Source organism: Amphiura filiformis, chromosome 6 (assembly GCF_039555335.1).
Source record: "Amphiura filiformis chromosome 6, Afil_fr2py, whole genome shotgun sequence".
NCBI lineage: Eukaryota > Metazoa > Echinodermata > Ophiuroidea > Amphilepidida > Amphiuridae > Amphiura > Amphiura filiformis.
The window spans coordinates 68934324-68954917 of record NC_092633.1 but is presented as its reverse complement, the minus strand read 5'-3'; the positions used below and the strand labels follow the sequence as shown (position 1 = coordinate 68954917).

General features: G+C 37.4%; 1 protein-coding gene across 1 annotated transcript; it reads right to left on the bottom strand.

The window, feature by feature from the left end:
* Nucleotides 1-2038: 2038 nt before the first annotated feature.
* Nucleotides 2039-20281, bottom strand: LOC140155920 (cell division cycle protein 20 homolog). The gene is made up of 11 exons (XM_072178939.1): nt 20086-20281; nt 18387-18574; nt 17576-17786; nt 16840-17045; nt 13901-14029; nt 12906-13102; nt 11915-12009; nt 5809-6025; nt 4587-4712; nt 3178-3295; nt 2039-2350 (listed from the first exon to the last, which is right to left on the bottom strand). Exons 2-11 carry the CDS (start codon nt 18493-18495, stop codon nt 2169-2171), a joined length of 1590 nt encoding a protein of 529 aa, XP_072035040.1. The 5' UTR covers nt 18496-18574; nt 20086-20281; the 3' UTR covers nt 2039-2168.
* Nucleotides 20282-20594: the final 313 nt, after the last annotated feature.

Sequence of the window (20594 nt, the reverse complement as noted above, 5' to 3'; positions counted from 1 at the left end):
TAAAAATTTACTTTCTGATATTTTGACATTTTAATGAAATTTGCTAGAACAACAAGTCATCTGCAATCACTGTGGTTAGTACATGTATCTGGGTATAAATGCATTAAGCCATCTAGTGCAAATTCATCTGCACATAATTTATATTCAATTGCTGGTTTGAGCTTTTATTTAGGTGTACTGTCCCATCTAGGATAATTTAAATATTCAATGATTCCACTCATCATTTGCAAATGAGCTTAATTATTTATCAATTAAGTGGCAGTACGAAAGTTTATATGAATGGCTCTGAAATATTTGCCATGATTAACTTGACATTAAAGTACACTATCAGACTGAATGACATCCAGATTTGTAACCAGTTGTTCCTGGTTTTGTCGGAACGGGTCACATATGTGTACATCCATATCAAAACGATGCACCTGTCGGCTGCTACATGTGTCTCATTTCGCATAATAGCTAGGAATAAATACCAGACTCATCTCCGAAGTAGAGGTCACTTCAAATCATTCCCAAGTCAAAAGGTTTAGGGATACAGAGAACATTCCCAAACCATGTGACTTGGGGATGATTTGAAGTGACCTACACTTGATATGAGTCTGGTATTTATTCCTAGCTACTATGTGAAATGAAACACATGTAGCAGCCGACAAGTGCATCGTTTTGATATGGATGTACACATATGTAACCAGTATGGGTCAAAACCAAGCCTGGTCATTGAACAGTTTGTTCCGGCTTAGAGGGGAAACAGATGTACAGTATCCAAAAATGACTACAGTGAAATATTTATTCTTTCTGTCCAGATTTATCATGAAAATATATTTTTCCAATGAGACTGGTCTTCTTTTTACCACCCCTGTTGTTGAGTATATAGCACATAATAATTAATATTTAGAGCTTACACAACATGGATATAGTTTTCAAATCAACCATTTACATAAACACACAAACAAACAAACAAGTGCCAAAAAGTAAAGAGTGTACTTTAAACAAACATGTGAATGTAGATCGAACTGAAATAACTAAGCTCACAAAATACACATGACTACTTACTATGACATACAAAATTTAACAAATTAGAATGCTGCAGAAACCATCCATAAACGTGCATTATAAATATCCTCATACTTTGAACAAATAAATAATACTACACTATAAATCCATTTTTTATACAAATGTTTTTTACATACTTGTATTTATATAGGACAGATAATTCAATTTATTAAATATATTCAGTAGAGTTGTTTTAACTTTACTGATATAATAAAGAGTGCATACATAAGCCTCATACTTTTATATTTCAATTCTATTTTACAAAAATACAATATGAGAACAAATTTGCCATAGAAGTGATGATGTAACAGAATTAACTAGCGTAGCAATAGATGGATACAATTTTTGATATCACCCTGTACTACGACATTCATGCAGTACCAATGCATTGAACCAAAGATGTCAAAGAACAAGGACACAGACCTGGATCGTAATTCTATAGAATATTCATATTGTGATCACTTGCACTTGTAAGATTAGTATCTTTGAAAAAAGTTGTATTGTATTTAAAATATGATGCAGACATAACAGGTGATGAGTGCAACCTGCTTGTAGTGCAGGGTGATGTATTCAAAAATTGTATTCATCTATTGTTATGGTAATAATCCTGTTACATCATCACTTCTACGGCGAATAGGACCACATTATGTTTAATGTAAAACAAAGACATCCTGATTTTGTCCTTGTGCACAGTGTAGGCCCCACATTGTTGATATCTATCAATATGTCAAGTTATAATAAATAGCCTAAAATAGGTACATAATTTTTCAATTCTGTTTTACACAAATAACAATATGAAAACAAATAGGGCCACATTTTCTTTTGTAGAGTACAAGGTCTAGGCGTATCCGGGAGGCCTACATTGTTGGTATCTGTAACTTTATATAAATATGTATACAACTTACAAGTGCACACTTGTGCTCACTTGTGATACTTGCACATTTATTGCAAATTTTGAAACTACAAAGTACAATATCTCCGTGTCCAAAAACCACTGCACCAATTGCTGTAGGTTGATGTTTCCTTCTAGTTTTCTTCCAATTGAAGATTTATTCACATGTGACTTGCAAACATCTAGTTTGGGTGAATTATGCAATCTTGGTTAGTCCTTCCTTTCTTTACCTAATGTGCATATTTGACAGAGTACTGCTCATAGATTTGCTCGATTTCTTGACCGTCTTTGTGGTCTTCTTTTCATTCATAAAACATTTCCAGAGTCTTATTGTTTCATCACCTGCACATGACATGACTGTTGTCTTGTCTGGGGACAGGCACATAGACAGAACACGACTGGAATGACCTGAAAAAGATAATTAAACATAAAATTTAGTGTCCATATATATATTTGATGTATAGTTAATCATAACTCAAAAAGTGTGAGTCTCATTCATTGGTTGATAGTATGACAATCATTTTTTAAGGGTTTTACACGCGACATAAACATAGCAAAAATCACAAAAAATTCTGTATTATCGAATGGGCTTTAGGTGCACAGCTAGCCATATGAACTATACATACTAATGGAATTTTCTAAACATTTGATTGTGAGGAACATTGACCAAATAACTCAAAATATGAATATTATTAAAAAATACACAGCCAATAAAACTTAACTTTTTCTTTAAAATTAAAAGAATTCTTTTCTGTCTGAATTTGAAAAACAATCAATAAAATGTGTTTACTGATTGGTCAGGGTGCAGGAAATAACATATTTTTAAAGGGACATTCACAGATTTGAAAATTGTTGAATATGAAAATTATCATAAAAATAATGTTATTGCAAATGCAATTTGGTATTTCATGTTAGATTATGAATGTACCACATCATGAAGTCAAAATAATTATGGACATTCTAAAATATTCCAGTTGACTATCCTTATGAAATATGTGAATGTGCCTATGTTAATTCAGGCCTTGTCTTTTGAAAATTGCTGGCGAGTGACAAATCACTCTCCTCAAAACTTGCCAGGTGAGCTGTAGGCGAGTGATTTTAATCACTTGTATTATTATTACACCAAATGTAGGCGAGTGATAAAAAGTTCTCCTCAGCTTCATTTTAGGCGAGTGATCACTCTCACTCACCTCAAAAGACAAGGCCTGTTAATTGTCCTCCTTAGTACTTCTTACCTCGGAGATTGCATAGTTTCGCCAGAGTCGGGTACTTCCAGATAGTAAGTTGAAACTGGGCATAACCATGACCGGATATTAACTCTTTATGCGCCTCTGACCAAAGTATACAGCTCACCTACAGGAAATTTTAATGCAAACATTAGGAAATATTAAAATTACTGCTTTCAATTAAGTCAACTATTTGGTGGCTAAAATACTAAGGTGGCGTTGTATCTACAATCATGGGTGAAAATATTGGGACACCTCCTCCATTTCATACATCCCCACTCTCCTTCATCTATGTTGAGTACTGAACGAGTGTCAGAGAAAGGATTGTGCTATAATTATGTCTACCCCAACATTGCATTAAGGAAGCAAGATGGAGAGCGAAGAAGCACAAAATAATAATAATAGTATTATTTCCCACATAGCACAATATTTATGCAGAGCTGCCAACATTGGAATATGTAAATGCAAAAGATTTCTGCGAAGAGTAAAAGAGCTTCTAAAGGTTGTGGCACTCTCATGCCAAGGGCAGCGGCCCTTGCATGGGATCAACGCCTGTGAAATTTCCTGGATGTTAGCTTTTTGAGACCCTTAAAAATGCCTTTCCAAGGCTACTCAACCTTTTTTTTTGTGCAAAAGTACAGGACAGTGGGCATATAATTGATTTTTTGTTTTGATTTTGTAGCCCGGTAGCTGCAAATGCCAGACCTGCCAACCTACCGAAGTCAGAATGAGGGACATTGAGACCAAAACCTTGTACATGTACACAAACCAGGTACCGACAAATTCAAAGACTAAGGTGTGCAATACTTTCAGAATTCAGAGAAGGTTTTGCAGGTCTGAATTTAACACAATAGACTAAAGAGAATGCTATAGTAAATTTTAAAGAGACATTGTTTTAATTTAAATTTGCCATCACTGAAATTCCTTGCAAAATGTAGGTTTAATTTGATTAAAATTTGTATGATATTTTTATTTGAATTGAAGTGTTTAAGAATGAGAATAAAGGTATTGTTTTTAGCAGCTGTCGTGCATCTATCGTCTCATATAACACGGGCCACATCATTATTTTTGGCGTAAAACAACTCGGCTTCGCCTCGTTGTTTTACTTAAAATAATGATGTCGCCTGTGTTATATGAGACGATAGATGCACTCCAGGGGCTAAAAACAATACCTTTATTCTCTAAATTTTGAATGCTTTGATTTGCATCTTGAGGGCAGGTGTTATATCAATGATGGATCTAGGTGTTAAACATGGTGGCATAACAGCAAGGCCAAGGCTCTAACTGGACCTAATAATATGTGTGATTTCGCAGATTACTCGTTTTTGGAACTTTACATTGGACCATGACCATCAAATCATTTAGATGTTTATGGATTCTGACAAGTTGATGTGATATCAGTCTGATATCAAACTTACTTGTGATCCTGTATCCACATGATTTAAGCTGTTGCCTGTGCTGGCATTCCAGAAATACATTGTCCGGTCTGCTGTACCACCTCCACTAGCCAACACATTAGCTTGCCATGGACACCAGGCTAAAGCCTAAAAAAAATCAAATCGTAAACTTGACATAAAATGTGATATTTTGCATCTGTTCTAACAAGATCTAAACTCATGTATTTACCATAAAACCATTTACAGCCAAGGCAAGGTCTTGGTTTCGATGAGGATGTGCAGCTCGAATTCCGCAAACTGGTCCTTCAAATTTGACAAATATTGGCTTAATAATAATAATAAATTTCGGATTTATGTAGCGCCTTTTTCCAGCTAGATCTTGAAGGATTCAAAGCGCTGTAATTTCGCTGCCATGGTGAATTATCACAATCAGATCGCATCATCTAGGCCAGTTGCAGCCGAACCTTAGGCGCAGACCTATCCGCACTTAGATTGTAACATCCACCAAGTATCTGTACAGCTCCCCAAATTCCATTGGGTGAAGGAAGTTTTTGATAACCAAACAACTAATCACCAATTTTTTTTAAAGCAGGAGGAAACCGGAGATCCCGGAGAAAACCTGCGAGAGCGAGCATGGAACCGAGATAAACCAAATGCACATAGAGTCCTTGGCCATGGCCGGGGCTTGAACCCGGGACCTCAGTGGTGCAAGGCGAGGGAACTACTGCTGCGCCAACTCCCTCTCCCTAACGCCAACTCTCGCTCTCGGCTTCATTGCAGAATCTAGTCCACCTACAAAATCAGGTTAGGATTAGGGTTAGAGGCAGACTATATTGTGCAATTACACTCAAATATTATGATAGACCATAAACTAGACAATTATTAATGTAAAAAAAAGCACCTCTTCTGTAAACCATTTTTCTGCAAGTTTGTGACACATATTTATACAACAGAGCCTCACAAGGCTCAGTCTTAAGCTGGTACCCACCCTTCTACTAATTACTGATAATTTAAGTGGGTACAAAAAACTTATGGTTTCGTCACATTTTAGCTGGAGGGGAATCAAGATCCCCTACTATGATTTGCTTGCTTGCTTTAGTCGGACTCCCGTTATAGATCTCCAAACTGCTTTATCCAGCATACAATTATAAATATGATTCACGACTGAGTTAAAAAGACTAGTTTGCATATGATATCCTGTGGCCCTGACGTCAGATGCAAACTAGTTAATTTTATGACATACCTTGACTGCAGCCTGATGCTGTGTGAGGTTAAAAAGTGGCACATTGGCTCCATATTCCCAAATATTGAGCACATTATCATTGCCTCCACTAGCCAGGTATTTACCATCTGGACTCCACTTGAGACCGCATACCTCCTGAGTGTGGTTATCCAGGGTGGTGGTATGGTGATTTTGGATACGCACATCGTGGTGGTGGATCTTGCCAGTTCGAGAACCGCTGGTTGAGAGAGAATGTGAAGAAGTAAATACTGCTTATTTTGTTTTGGAAAGTTGTTTTCTGGGTCAGTCCATGTCAAAACAGACTGAGTGTACACCCACCCTCTTGGATTTTGCTCTCCTTTGGCTCAGGGGTACCTTTCATGGACCCCTAGGTGAGGTCACAAGAAAAAATTCAAATTCAATTTCGCTTTCGAATGGCGGGCCATCGAAGTTTGGCGACCTTGACCAAAATTGGGAATTTAAGGTGTCCAAATGACAAAGTGCTCTCTTTGAGAGGCATTTTCTTCTTAATTAAATCAGTTGTGACCCTCATTTTGAATGTGGTCACTCACTGGCTGTGTCTGAAATGCCTAATGCCAAAAAAGATTGATTTCGAATTTCGTTGGGATTTCAGGGGGTCAAAATCAGCACTTCAGTACTGTTCAATCAAATTATCTTTGATTTTGAAGGACCCATGATAATGTCACAGTGCACTTATAGGTCCTAATTATGTTCAGAATGGATTAACCATGTGCCAATGTCTATGAGCAATTCAAAAAAAGAGAAATTTCTAGACCCCCTACAGAATTTTAGGCCCCCCTAAAGTGGTTCAGCCACAAATGGCGCTTAAAATCGGCAAATTTTGACACCTAATAACTTTAGGTGTACACCAGATATGAATTTCTAGTCTTTTGCATCTGAAAGAATGTAGTCTAATGTTACTAGGAACATAAGATTTGTTTTGTATTTTTGTGTTTTGATACTAAGTTGATGGTCCCAAAAATCCCAATTTTGACTAATAATGTACAGGTTATGGGTACAAAATGTCAATTTCAACATACCCTTTTTTCTATTTTTGATCACTTTATAGCAAATTGTCTTATTTATCCTGTTATTACATAGTTAACAACGTCCGATTTTGGTGATTTTGGTGTCTTATTATGTTTTCTTGCATGAGATATACAACTATGCAGGGGCGGACTGGCCACTGTGGCGTTGTGGCGATCGCCACATGGGCCGCTTGGTTCTGGGCCGCTCAGGGCCGGTTGCTCAAAAAGGAGAGAAAAAGAAAGAAAAAGGAGAAGGGAGAAAAGAGAAAGAGAGAACAGAAAAAGAGGAGAAAGAAAGGGAAAATAGAAGAAAAGGGAGAGAATGGGGAAGGAGTATCTTAAGACATAGGCCCTAGGGCCTGAGGCATAGGTCCGAGAGCCGAAGGCGTAAGGCCTAAGACATAGGCCCTAGGGCTGAAGGTATAGGCCCTAACACTAAGCTATTATAGGCCGGCCACTAGTAGGGGAGACCGGGGATGGACGTTACAAAATTCACATTTTGCCCCATATAATTCCAATGAAAGAACTCAAACACTCCATCTTGGGTCTGTGGTTAGCCCATTATGTTTACTAAAACTTGGGGCATACAAAACATGAAAACATCAAACAACTAATTAACTACTAATTAATTAATGAAGGTATTTTTGTAACAACTTACCCGCATACCGGGTAAGTTGTTACACCATGCGGGGTAAGTTGTTACAATGTTACAAAATTTTATGGACCTTTTATAGGCCTTTAGAAGCATTTAGATCATTTTTATTCTATAATAAGTTCATTTATATTAAACTATGATGCTCTTATATTATGGTCAGCCGCTGCAACTCGCAAAGAATCACCATATTCCAACACACGTTGGGCAGCAGCTTCCAAGTTACATTAAGAGGTGTTTTCCCTCTCCATCTACATTTTCAGGTTCTTGGCATCATTACAGGAGAACAATTACAGCTCTAGGTAAAGCAAAATACATAGTAAACATATCGAAACATTTAAACCTGAAAATTGAACCAAAATTTAGTTCAACACATGTAAAATGTAATTGGGGTAGGTTGTTACATGGGGTAGGTTGTTATAGTGTAACAACTATCCCCATAGGGAGTTTTACACACATAAGCCACTATAACACAACCCTGAGGCAGAATTACAGGTCATGACTCTGGGATATATTAGTGACCTACACATACTATATTTACCATAACAAGCTAGCATAACGCACCTCCAGTTGTTGAAGCTATTACAATATTACAGTTTTGTCAGAAAGTTACTAGGAAGGACAAAAAAGTTTTTTGACTTAACATTTTAGTAGAACAATGGAGAAAGCTCGCGCTTGGCTGTATACCCAAGTGATGTGTAGGCAACATATGGATGTCAGTTAGCCTGCCCTCTCTTATTCCAGCTTGGCACACTGAGAGGTGTAACAACTTCCCCGTGTAACTTCCATCCCCGGTCTCCCCTACACCGTCGCGGCATCACCTACAAATGGCCTTTGAATCAATTCTCAACTACGAAAGTAAACACAGCAAAAGGCCAATACTATAGATGCAATACAGTAAATTTTTTAAATGTTAAGCCAACAGCAAAATATTGGGCTGGCTGTCAATGGAATATTGGTATTTCATTGCGGCTGCGGAATGAGGCTAGGGCCGATATGAGCATTTGGTATATAGGCATAGGAGAAAGAAAGGAAAAGAGAAGAAAGGAGGGGGACCATTAAGTGCATTGAGGGGATGAGTAATATAAGGGCCTACACAGTGTGCCCGCTGTTTGTCTGCATAGTGATAGGGCCTAAGGCCTGTAGAAATAGGGGCTGATAGGCCTACAGGCACCCCGGGACAGGCACTCGACTTTCGAAGTGACGGGGATGTGCGGACATGGGACACCAGTTTGAAACTATACCGGTACATGGTATATGGGTCTTTTGGTGAGAGCTTCGACGCCATATAACCAAGTGGGTCATTCAGTAAGGAGGCCTCAAAAGGGGGTTCTTTCAGTGAGACTGGGACAAAACTTGGGTCAAAATATAAAAGTTGACAAATTTTTGATAATTGTTTTTCAAAAGTCATCAAATTTTTTTGAGAAACAATTAACGTGAAAGACTACCAGAAATTTGTCAAAATTCTTTACAAAGGGAGGTCTTTTGTGACAGGAAAAGAAAAAATAGGGGTCATTGAGTGAGGAGTTCAGGTTATTCAATAAAATAAAAAATAAAAAAGTGGTCATTGAGTGAGAGGGAGTTGAAAAATGGGTGTTAATGTGGGTTGTGGCCGCACTGCACGCACATCGCTTCACTCATTTTTAGTGAGTGCCCCCCTCCAGGCCTTTGGCCCTTTGAACCACCATCAGCTATCAAAACTAGCACGGCTAGACCATCATTCGAAAACCTCTGGGCTGGGGTGCTCCTTGTAATACAGGGATTACATTACATAATACTTACAGCCACATTACTCAACAACAATATTTTAAAAGGGGGATGATCCATACAAGCCCCATGATGACACCTGTAGCCTGCCTATGTGAGTTTCTGACCAAATCAATCTCATATTTGGCCATTTTAGCCTAAAAAGTGTCATTTTTTTCGTGCTTCGCGCGAATTTATTCCGCTGCATATCATCACCAGTTTAGCTTCAATATGCCAAAAATGTCTGTAAAGCTTTCACGCCGCATTTGTACAATAAACTTATAATGTCGCCAAAAGGTGCTATTTCAAGAATATTTTTCCAACCCCAATGTCAAAAACAAATCTACGCCACTGTGGAGTTTTATCACGTTCGCTATGAAATGATCAATGCAATTTTTGCCAAAGCTCACTACCATTCGCTAGATGCTGTGAACTACCAAATCGCAATAGTTTTAAAAAGTTGCTATTAACCTTTACCCAGTAGGCCTAAACAATTTTTAGCATTTGTCTTTTAATGATTGAATATACTCACGATATGATAACACAGTTCTGCAAAGATGTAGGCCTAATTCTATATGTGTGCAAATGAGTCAAAACATAAAACATGCACACTACTTATAAATTGAATAACTGTTCGTTTGATCTTGATTATTGCAAGTGAGTGACAATGGATAAAGAATATTTCAAGTCTGTACAAATGGAATTTGGCTTCAGAAATCGTTGTCAAATCCGGGCTTCCTGACCCAATAGAATAGCTAAAACCCTTAGTTGTCGGGGCTTCGCCTGGATTCTCTGACCAGGGCTTTGCCCTGATCCTACCAGGGGCCCTTACGCCGCCCCTGGACCCCATAAGCAGCTAGTCGCTACGCCGCTTTCGCTTCGCTGCCTATTTGAGTAATAGGGCCGGTCTTAATAAATTTGCCACGGCTGCCTAAAACCACCAGTCCGCCCCTGCAACTATGCAACTTAAAAAACTGTACAAGGAACCAATGACCTCCTTATTACAATATGGATGCTTTTGGCAGCCATGTTGCAAAAGGGTCATCGGTTCCTTGTATAGTTTTTTAATTTGCTTAGTTGTATTTCTCATGCAAGAAAACATATATAATTAGACACCAAAATTACCAAAATCAGACGTTGTTAACTATGGTCACTTTGGTCAGAATTCAAAAAGTTCGTTGACCTATGAACATTTTTCGTCATAGCGCCCTCCTGGAAGGTCTGACACATAACAAAATATACATTTTTGGAATCCTCATGACCATACAAGTAATTTGATATATTACTTGACATAATTGGGAGCATTCTGAAAATTTGACCCCCATAACCTGTACTTTGCATGTGCATCGTTGCCAGGAAGTGCATTTTTGACCCCCTTAAAAATCCATACAGAGGATTAGAAAGTAGTTTTTTTCTTATTACTTGACTCAAGAGCAACTTGAAATATCAGGATAAATAATACAAATGGCTATAAAGTGATCAAAAATATAAAAAAATATCATGTACTAAAATTGGCATTTTGTACCGTATCCTAGCTTATCCTGTATGCATGGCTAAATGACTATTTTTGAAAGCGTCAACTTAATACTAAAACACAAAAAATACAAAACAAATCTTATGTTCCTTTCAGATGCAAAAGACTAGAAATTCATATCTGGTGTACACCTAAAGTTATTAGGGGTCAAAATTTGCCGATTTTAAGCGCCATTTGTGGCTGAACCACTTTAGGGGTGGCCTAAAATTCTGTAGGGGTCTAGAAATTTCTCTTTTTGAATTGCTCATAGACATTGGCATATGGTTAATCCATTCTGAACATAATTAGGACCTATAAGTGCACTGTGACATTATCATGGGTCCTTCAAAATCAAGATAATTTGATTGAACAGTACGAAGTGCTGATTTTGACCCCCTCTGAAATCCCAACAAAATTCCGAAATCTTATCTTTTTTGGCATTAGGTATTTCAGACACAGCCAGTGAGTGACCACATTCAAAAAGAGGATCACAACTGATTCAATTAAGAAGAAAGTGCCCCTCAAAGAGAGCACTTTGTCATTTGGACCCCTTAAATTCCCAATTTTGGTCGAGGTCGCCAAACTTTTGATTGCCCGCCATTCGCAAACGAAATGGAATTTGAATTTGGATCCATGAAAGGTACCCCTGAGCCAAAGGAGAGCAAAATCCAAGAGGATGGGTGTACACTCAATCTGTTTTGACATGGACTGGCCCTTCTGTATAACAGTGAAAGGGTGCAACATTATAGGTACTGCCACCTTAAATCCTGAGTCTCAAAGCTTGTGAGAAATTGAAAACCTAATGAGGAATGTGGTTTTTTTTATGTGTCAGTACAGACTTTGGGACAAGCGTTTTGTGCAGAAAGTATCCAATGTATGTTGCAAATGTTGGAATAGTAGACAAATAAAGTCACTGCTATAATAATTCTTCTCTGTGTTGAAAACTTGTTGAAAACTTGAAATCAAATAAGAATTTTGAGTTTTATTTTTGCATTTTTGTTTTTAAAAAAAAAGCAAAAAAAAATTGAACTTCGTGATTTTCAAGGAGGATTTTACTGACGTGTGTGGCAGCTTTGAGACTCAGAATTTTATTAGCTATTTAAAGCCATCATGTTTGATCTTATATGAAGTTGTTAGTTACTTCTGGTTTTTTGGCAGCATGTTTACCTTGACAACACATATTCATTCCAGGCTAGGGCTCCCACTCTGCTAGCATGGCCTGTCATGGTACGAAGATTTTTCTTCTGCTCTACATCCCAAAGCTTCATAATAAAAAACACATTCCCAAAATTATTATGTGATCCAAAGATCAATACGAAGTCAACCAATCTACATAATGTGATACGATCTGGTCCATGGGGGCCAAAGGTGGCAAATTTGAAATTGAGATAAAAACTAAAATATGGAGTAAAAAAACAATAAAATACATGACAAAATACACATCACAAAGTTTCAGAACTTTGGAACCAAGTATGCTAGAACTTAGGTGTTTTCAGTATATGCCTCCTTTGGCCCCCATGGAGCAGTTCATGTCACATACACTCTCTTAATGTGTAAAAGAGTGAAAATCACTCCCTAAAAGATTGGAAACCACTCTTTCAAGGTATGATACTCCCTTATATCATACCTTGAAAGAGTGATTTTCACTCTTCTCACATTTTTGGAGAGCAAGATTTTCAATGTCCCTCTTTTATATTAAGAGAGTAGGAGTGGGCAAGCACTGGACTATCTAGTGTGCTTCAATGATTAATCAAATGAATATGTAAAATTCAATCAACCCTCACAAAACCCCAGCTGATAATGTTGTCAAATATAGCTGGTCTAGGCAATTGCAGTTGAGCATGCAAGGGTTGATGAAAATTCTGGGCCTTATTTTTTTATGACATTTGTCCACCTAAATGATCTGCCAAAAAGGGAAATGAGCTAATTTTTTGCCTTTGCATCTCTTGGCTGCCACTGCGTTTTGCACTATTCTTGCCCATATTTACTCAACTCGCCAGAATGTTTTCGCATGGCATATGTGGTTGTTAAAGCATGCATATGAATATGAAAAAACAAACAACACACACTTTGCAAGTAGAACCCTGTGTTTGAGATTGCCATGCAAAAAAGTCAATAATCTGGTAGTTCATTGTACTGATTCCAAACAGATTCCTACCTGCACAGTACCATCAGATGATCCTATAGCCAGTATACAGCCTTGCTGTATCCAGGACACACAGGAGATATAGGTGTCTTCATCATCAAGTTCCAGAAGGCAATCAATGCTGCCATCCTGTGCATTCCACAGGTAGATTTCATCATTAAGTGCCACAGCGGCAAAATTGGATGGTCCCCAATCTAGTAGAGTCAGATCTGATGGGGAAAAACAGTAATGTCACATTAAAACCACAATGCAAGATGCATATTTTACTTTGTAGTTTTTTTATTTGTTGAGTCTTCAAATGTCAAGTATTCATTATGAAATCAGTTGCAGTAAAATAGTTACCACTTTCTCGGAGTACTAGAGAGGTGGAATCCTCCAAAAGCTGGGAAATTTGGCAAGAAGGTATAAATTGCCTATTTCCTAGTCAAGTTTACCTTAGTCAAGTTTTTAATATTCTACCTCTTTATTATCTATAATAAATTTTTTATTTGAATGAACACAGCTGCCAACAGCTGTACGCAAATCTGACCACGATCTTATTTCAAAATATAACACGAATGCACGACCATTATTTCTACTTAATGATAATATATACTTACCAATCACCAGGGGCGTAGTAAGCGGGGGGACAGAGTGGGCGAAGTCCATGGGCCCCAAGCACTAAAGCGAAAATTATGAATAAGTGCTGATAACGGAGATGTTAAAAGCAGGACGGGATTTACCATTGGGCCAGATGGGCCCGGGTCCAGGGCCCCCAAAAGAGATCAGACCCAAAGAGATCAGACTTAAAGAGTCTAGACTTTGCCATGTTTACATGTAATCCATGGAGGATAAAATAATACACCTGCGCATTAGTTTACCATGTGCATTAATAAACTTTGATTTAAAGTGCTTGCTTGTGTTGATTACTGTCGAATGCATTGTCCTGACTCTTTAATATTTAATGATCTCTTTGGATATCGCAGATCTCATAAGATCTGTGTTTTAATGCTTGGATGTCAACTTACAGAAGTCATCTAAGAGGTAGGGTGCATCCAAGATGCGATCTGCTACCGTTGGGATGTAACGATGACATGCACCCTTGCCTGGATCTGTCTTAGAGGCACTGTACAGCACTTTCAAATTATTGAAATGACCTATTAAATACAACATAGATAGAAGATCAATAGTATAATGAATTTCATGAGTTGATATCCCCAAAGAGATCAGACTTAAAAAAAGAGTCCGGACTTTGCCATGTTTACATGTCACCCATGGAGGATAAAATAGGCATGCGCTTTATTTTACCATGTGCCTAGTAAACTTTGATTGTGCATTAATGTGACTGCATTGCCCTGACTCTTTGATATCTTAGATCTCTTCAGGATCTTTGTGTAATGCTTGAACTTACAGAAGTCATCTAAGAGGTTGGGTGCTTCCAAGACCTTCCAAGCTGCTTGCATTGGGATATAATGAGGAGAGGCTCTATACTTGTACACTTTGAATATATTGAAATGACCTATCAAACACAACATAGATACAATATCAATAGTATAGTTTGAAATTAGATTGCAGAGAGCTACTTTGTCTATAGTATTTTTTTAATGAATCTATAATACTGGAAACAAATTGTTGCAGCTCACTTTGGTACTTAATGTGTAAACAAACCATAATTATGATGGATAGCAAGCTTATTTTGAATCCAATTCAATTTTTTCCTGTATATATTTTTGTTTGTCCCTGAGGAAGGACAGTTTATCTGTTCAAACGTTGGTTGTATTTTTTGTTTAAGTTTGTCTACTATCCCTGTGGTATTGGATTTTTACTAGTGCAGTAACAGTGTACACCATCTTGGTTTACATTCTGCATTAGTTTTTATCTTGTCTTTGTCTTGTTCCCCATACCAAGTTGGTATACCTGGCTCAAATCTTTCTACTATTTAATATCATCAGTACTTCATCAATGCCAATATCTACAGTAGATATAGATCAGTAAATAGCTTCTGCATTTTAAATATTAATAAAAGCAATATAAATAGCTATTTTATATACATAAGGTACTACACCTGCTCAATTTTGTGCCTATTTTTGCATTTTTCTCAAAAATTATAGCGCATTGGTGACAACTAAGATAATGGAAATTTTATTTCAACACAGACAACAGTTGTGGAGTTACAGTCAAAAATGAGGGAAAACCAATATTTGATCAATAAATCAATAACTACTTGCCTTGAGTTCCTGAATTTTCAGTGCAATAGTTGTAGTCCTTGCCCCTATAATATACATAGCTTACTTGTCACCAATGCGCTATAATTTTTGAGAAAAATGCAAAAATAGGCACAAAATTGGCCAGGGGTGTAGTACCCCCTTAATGACTACTCTGTCAATACAAATATCAGAAGTAGATAGCTTCTTCATAATATCAATTATCAGCAGTATAATACTAATAGGTACTGTTAGAGATAAGATCAGAAAGCAAGAGACCATCATGAACAGGGACGAGGGGCAATACAATCTCAGTCACGTGTTTGACGATCTTCTTGGAAAAAGAACTTGCAATTTTACCATGTGCCTAGTAAACTTTGATTGTGCATTAATGTGACTGCATTGCCCTGACTCTTTGATATCTTAGATCTCTTCAGGATCTTTGTGTAATGCTTGAACTTACAGAAGTCATCTAAGAGGTTGGGTGCTTCCAAGACCTTCCAAGCTGCTTGCATTGGGATATAATGAGGAGAGGCTCTATACTTGTACACTTTGAATATATTGAAATGACCTATCAAACACAACATAGATACAATATCAATAGTATAGTTTGAAATTAGATTGCAGAGAGCTACTTTGTCTATAGTATTTTTTTAATGAATCTATAATACTGGAAACAAATTGTTGCAGCTCACTTTGGTACTTAATGTGTAAACAAACCATAATTATGATGGATAGCAAGCTTATTTTGAATCCAATTCAATTTTTTCCTGTATATATTTTTGTTTGTCCCTGAGGAAGGACAGTTTATCTGTTCGAAACGTTGGTTGTATTTTTGTTTAAGTTTGTCTACTATCCCTGTGGTATTGGATTTTTACTAGTGCAGTAACAGTGTACACCATCTTGGTTTACATTCTGCATTAGTTTTTATCTTGTCTTTGTCTTGTTCCCCATACCAAGTTGGTATACCTGGCTCAAATCTTTCTACTATTTAATATCATCAGTACTTCATCAATGCCAATATCTACAGTAGATATAGATCAGTAAATAGCTTCTGCATTTTAAATATTAATAAAAGCAATATAAATAGCTATTTTATATACATAAGGGGGTACTACACCCCTGCTCAATTTTGTGCCTATTTTTGCATTTTTCTCAAAAATTATAGCGCATTGGTGACAACTAAGATAATGGAAATTTTATTTCAACACAGACAACAGTTGTGGAGTTACAGTCAAAAATGAGGGAAAACCAATATTTGATCAATAAATCAATAACTACTTGCCTTGAGTTCCTGAATTTTCAGTGCAATAGTTGTAGTCCTTGCCCCTATAATATACATAGCTTACTTGTCACCAATGCGCTATAATTTTTGAGAAAAATGCAAAAATAGGCACAAAATTGGCCAGGGGTGTAGTACCCCCCTTAATGACTACTCTGTCAATACAAATATCAGAAGTAGATAGCTTCTTCATAATATCAATTATCAGCAGTATAATACTAATAGGTACTGTTAGAGATAAGATCAGAAAGCAAGAGACCATCATGAACAGGGACGAGGGGCAATACAATCTCAGTCACGTGTTTGACGATCTTCTTGGAAAAGAACTTGCAACCACATTGCTAAGCAACCATCAGCTTCAGTGGTAAACAGAAGATTTATATTATTTTTATTAACGGCATCTTTATAGAGGGTAGCCCAGATCAATGAAGATGTTCAGTAAGGTACTGTTAGCTGTTTCATCATATTCAAATCACCTTACCTTCCTGTGCTTTAGGAGCTCTCTGTTTGAATGTCAATATCTTGGCCTCTTTCCCATCACCTAGCCTGTCTTTCATAGCTTGTTGGTACTTTTGCTGGGAAACAGATGCTACCTTGTTATTCTCATCCAATTCCTCCCCATCCTCTCCCCCAGCCAGCAAGTGGTTACCCATGTCAAGATCCATCAAGGCTCGATTTGGGATAAATCTACAAGTCAATAGTATGTGTACAGCAATATCAAAATGGTGTACTTGTTAATCAAATATGAAAGATGAGACTAGTCTCATTACAGAATGACTGATGTAAATACTTTGTAATGACATCACCATTGTAAGTATGAGTCTGACATGAAGCATTGTTCTACTTGTGAATCAATATTATTTTTCTTGTAAAGTTAAATTTCAAAAAGTGTAAAATTCCAACATGTACATCCTTTTCATTATGTATTTTTGTAATACAAAACCCCATAAAAATGCACATCTGTAGCCTAAGAGGGGGGAAAGCAAGCAGTCAAAGGGTACAAGCAGTTATGTGTTGGTAAGCCAAACAAAAATGAAAACTATTTTTTGTCAGTTGGAAAGAACAAAGGCAGTTTTGGCATATAATTTTAGGGCACCAAAAAACAAAGGCAGTTTTGGCACATAATTTTAGGGCACCAAACAACCATACAGACACAGGAGACAAACACTTCCATTGACCCACCACAACTGACTCGTAGTGATAAAGGTACACCTTACCTATCCCCAACTAGCTGTGAGGCTGCAGCATTAGACTCAGGTTTCTTCCCTAGAATTTTCCTATTATTATTTCCTGGTGACATTCTCCCAGGTGTCCTTCCTCCCCCTGTAGACAAGCCTGTAGGCTGTGATGTGGTAGGTGTCTTGGGTGTTTTCCCCAAACTTCTTAGCATTGCTCTACGCCTTGGGGTGGTTGCTATGGGTCTGGCATCTTGTATACCAACAACAAAATGGGAAAAAATTATAAAGGTGAAGACTGAAGACACATAATTGTATTAATTTGACATTTCTACTTCAAACTGAAATAAAAATATTGATTGTTTGTCAACAGCTGACAGACCATTTATATCCAGTGGCGGCACCAGTTGCGGTAATTTTGAGCAAAATTTGTTGATCCCCCCCCCCGAAATTCACTTTTCCCCCTAATGCCCCCCGCCCCCGAAAAATATTCCTGGCGCCGCGCCGCCACTACTATTATCTTCAAAATCATGAAAAACCTGTTTCTGTAAAAAAGAATACCACCCCTAATTTTGGAAATTATAAAAAACTTGTTTCAGAATTGCACATAATTTTTTTTTTAATCAAGGAAGCAATACAGGTAGCAATAGAATAATGAAACTTGTATACAGTATATTTTTGTCAAATGACCAAATCTACAAGAAAACTAATTAATTTAATATGCACAATCATGATGTGAGTCACAGGTTTCTGGTGAAATCAAATTATAAACTTTTTGGAGTAAATTTGGAGATGAGGGCTTATGCATAATTAGGGTTATGTGGTGGTGAAAACATTTTTGTCTTGGCCTTACCCGAGTTTTCCTTAGCCTTGCGTTGCCATCGGGGAACTGGACCTTTCTGCAATGGACCATCTAACTTTACTAAGTCATCAATAGCTGCATCAAACTGCATATGAGCCATTGCTCAAATACTTTATTGTCCAAAGTGAAATCAACAACAATCCACAGCAACAATCACTTGAGCAATCTCCAAGATATATCTGTAAATGTCATAAAAAATCATTGTATGGTGTAGGTATAGAGACAAGAGTCAGTGGCATAATTTGCCAGGTAGGGTTGGAGGTAGCAATGTGGGGTGGGTGGGGACCAGGGGAAAGTCACCTCAAAATTGACCAAAATTTGTGCACAACTAGCTTCCTTTTGATCCATTTCAGACCAAAAATCAATTTTGCTATAGCTCAATGATAAATACACCATAAGAGATAAAAGCATCAAGCCAGTGGCATGCACACTGGGGGCTGGGGCACCGTCCCCCAATTTTGTCAGTCAGTTAGGGGTAATGCACCCATCAGTTGGGGGAAAATGCAGGGTTTACTTATTATTATTTTTTGTTCTGGCTGGGGGAACACCCGGGAGGTGATTATGTGGTAAATGCCCCCATTCACATCCCCCGAGCCCGACATGGCACCACCACCAGTGGCACTAAGATTTGTGTCATAGGCAAGTCCAGGGGTGGGCACTGACTTTGGACAGGTATGTGTGGTCGAAACTAGGGCCCTTTGGTGAGAAGACCCCAAAAAGGGGTCTTTCCATGAGACTGGGAAAATTTTTGGGTCAAGATATAAAAGTTGATATAAACTTTACAAAAAGTCATCAAAATTTGAAAATGTTTGAAAAATTTGATGAAAAATAATAAAATAATAATAATATCAGAAATTTGTCCAAAATTCTTTAAAAAGAGATCTTTTGCAGTGGCATAGATTTCTTTTTGACATGGGTGATGGTGTTGGAAAAAATGTCTTGAAGTATAGTGAATCTAGTACCTTATGGCGACAAAATAAGAAAAAAAAAAAAAAAATGTTGCTATTATATAGTGAAGCTAAACTGGTGAAATATGGCACAAAAGTTGAATATGAGGTTAATTTGGTCAGAAACCCACAGACATCAACATTGTGGGGATGCTTATATGGACCATCCCCTATCAAAATATTGGGGATTTACCCCCCCCCCCCTGATCTACACCTAGGCCTATGGTCTTTTGGTGACATGAAAACAAAAGATGATCTTTGGGTGAGAGGGAGTTCAGAAAAACAAAATTGGGGGTCATTGGGTGAAAGGGAGTTAAAAAATGAGGGTTATTGAGGCTGCACATCTCCATCACCAATTTTCAGTGAGCCCCCCCAGGTGGGCCCGACAATATAAAGTAAAACCCAAAAAACATGTTTTTCAAAGCACAAAAAAGTTATTTTGTTGCAAAAATGTGGAGGGCACATATTGTATTTTGGGTGAAAGGGAGTTGAAAAATTAGGGTCAGTGTAGCTACATCCCCGTCACCCGTTTTTAGTGAGTCTCCCGCCCCAAGGTGGCAGTAGACCTATCCGCTGGGCGTGATACCTGTAATGGCCTAGTCCGAATAATCAGACCCAGAACAAAATATTAATTTCTGACATGATCGTGTACTGATAATAATAATTGATAATCAGTTGTTTGTGTTGGATTTTATAAGCTTAAACAATATAATCTTAGATGCACCTCAGATCATCCAACATACCTTTTCAGCCGTGGTCGTCACCAAATTCCACTGTAAATTCAGCAAAATATATCAACGTATTCAACGATTGCTTTCGATGAACCAAATTTCCCGGGAAAATCTATGAAAACAATCGCGATCGAGATTGTGATCAGTATTGCCAGTTTATTCATAACAAACCAACTCGATGTCACTAAAATCCCTAAATTTTTATCTGAAATTGAAACGCGGTAGGCCAATTGACCAGAATTAGGCCAGATACCAAAATTAATTCGTTTCACGTCCGCCTCCCTCCTTACTTTTTGGGATCAGTCCACTAATGTTTTATTTTTCAATTTTCATGTTAAATTTTGCGTTTTTAATACTTTAGTAAAATGCTAATGTTAATACGTGTAACAAGTTTATTAGTCAGCATGAATCACTTGCAAGTGTCTTTGTGTGGAACTCTAACCCTTCATAATCTTTAAAAGATTATTTTATTGCAATGTAAATTGTACGTGAAAATCGCTGAATTTCAATTTCAATTTAGC

Bases quoted from the DNA above. Each gene is read 5' to 3' on its own strand.
- LOC140155920 (XM_072178939.1), bottom strand. From the start codon at position 18,495: ATGGCTCATATGCAGTTTGATGCAGCTATTGATGACTTAGTAAAGTTA. The intron at 13,103-13,900 runs GTAAGTTGACAT...TTTCCCCATCAG, and splicing joins CTACCTCTTAGATGACTTCT to ATCTGACTCTACTAGATTGG. The intron at 12,010-12,905 runs GTAGGAATCTGT...TTTATTATGAAG, and splicing joins CATCTGATGGTACTGTGCAG to CTTTGGGATGTAGAGCAGAA.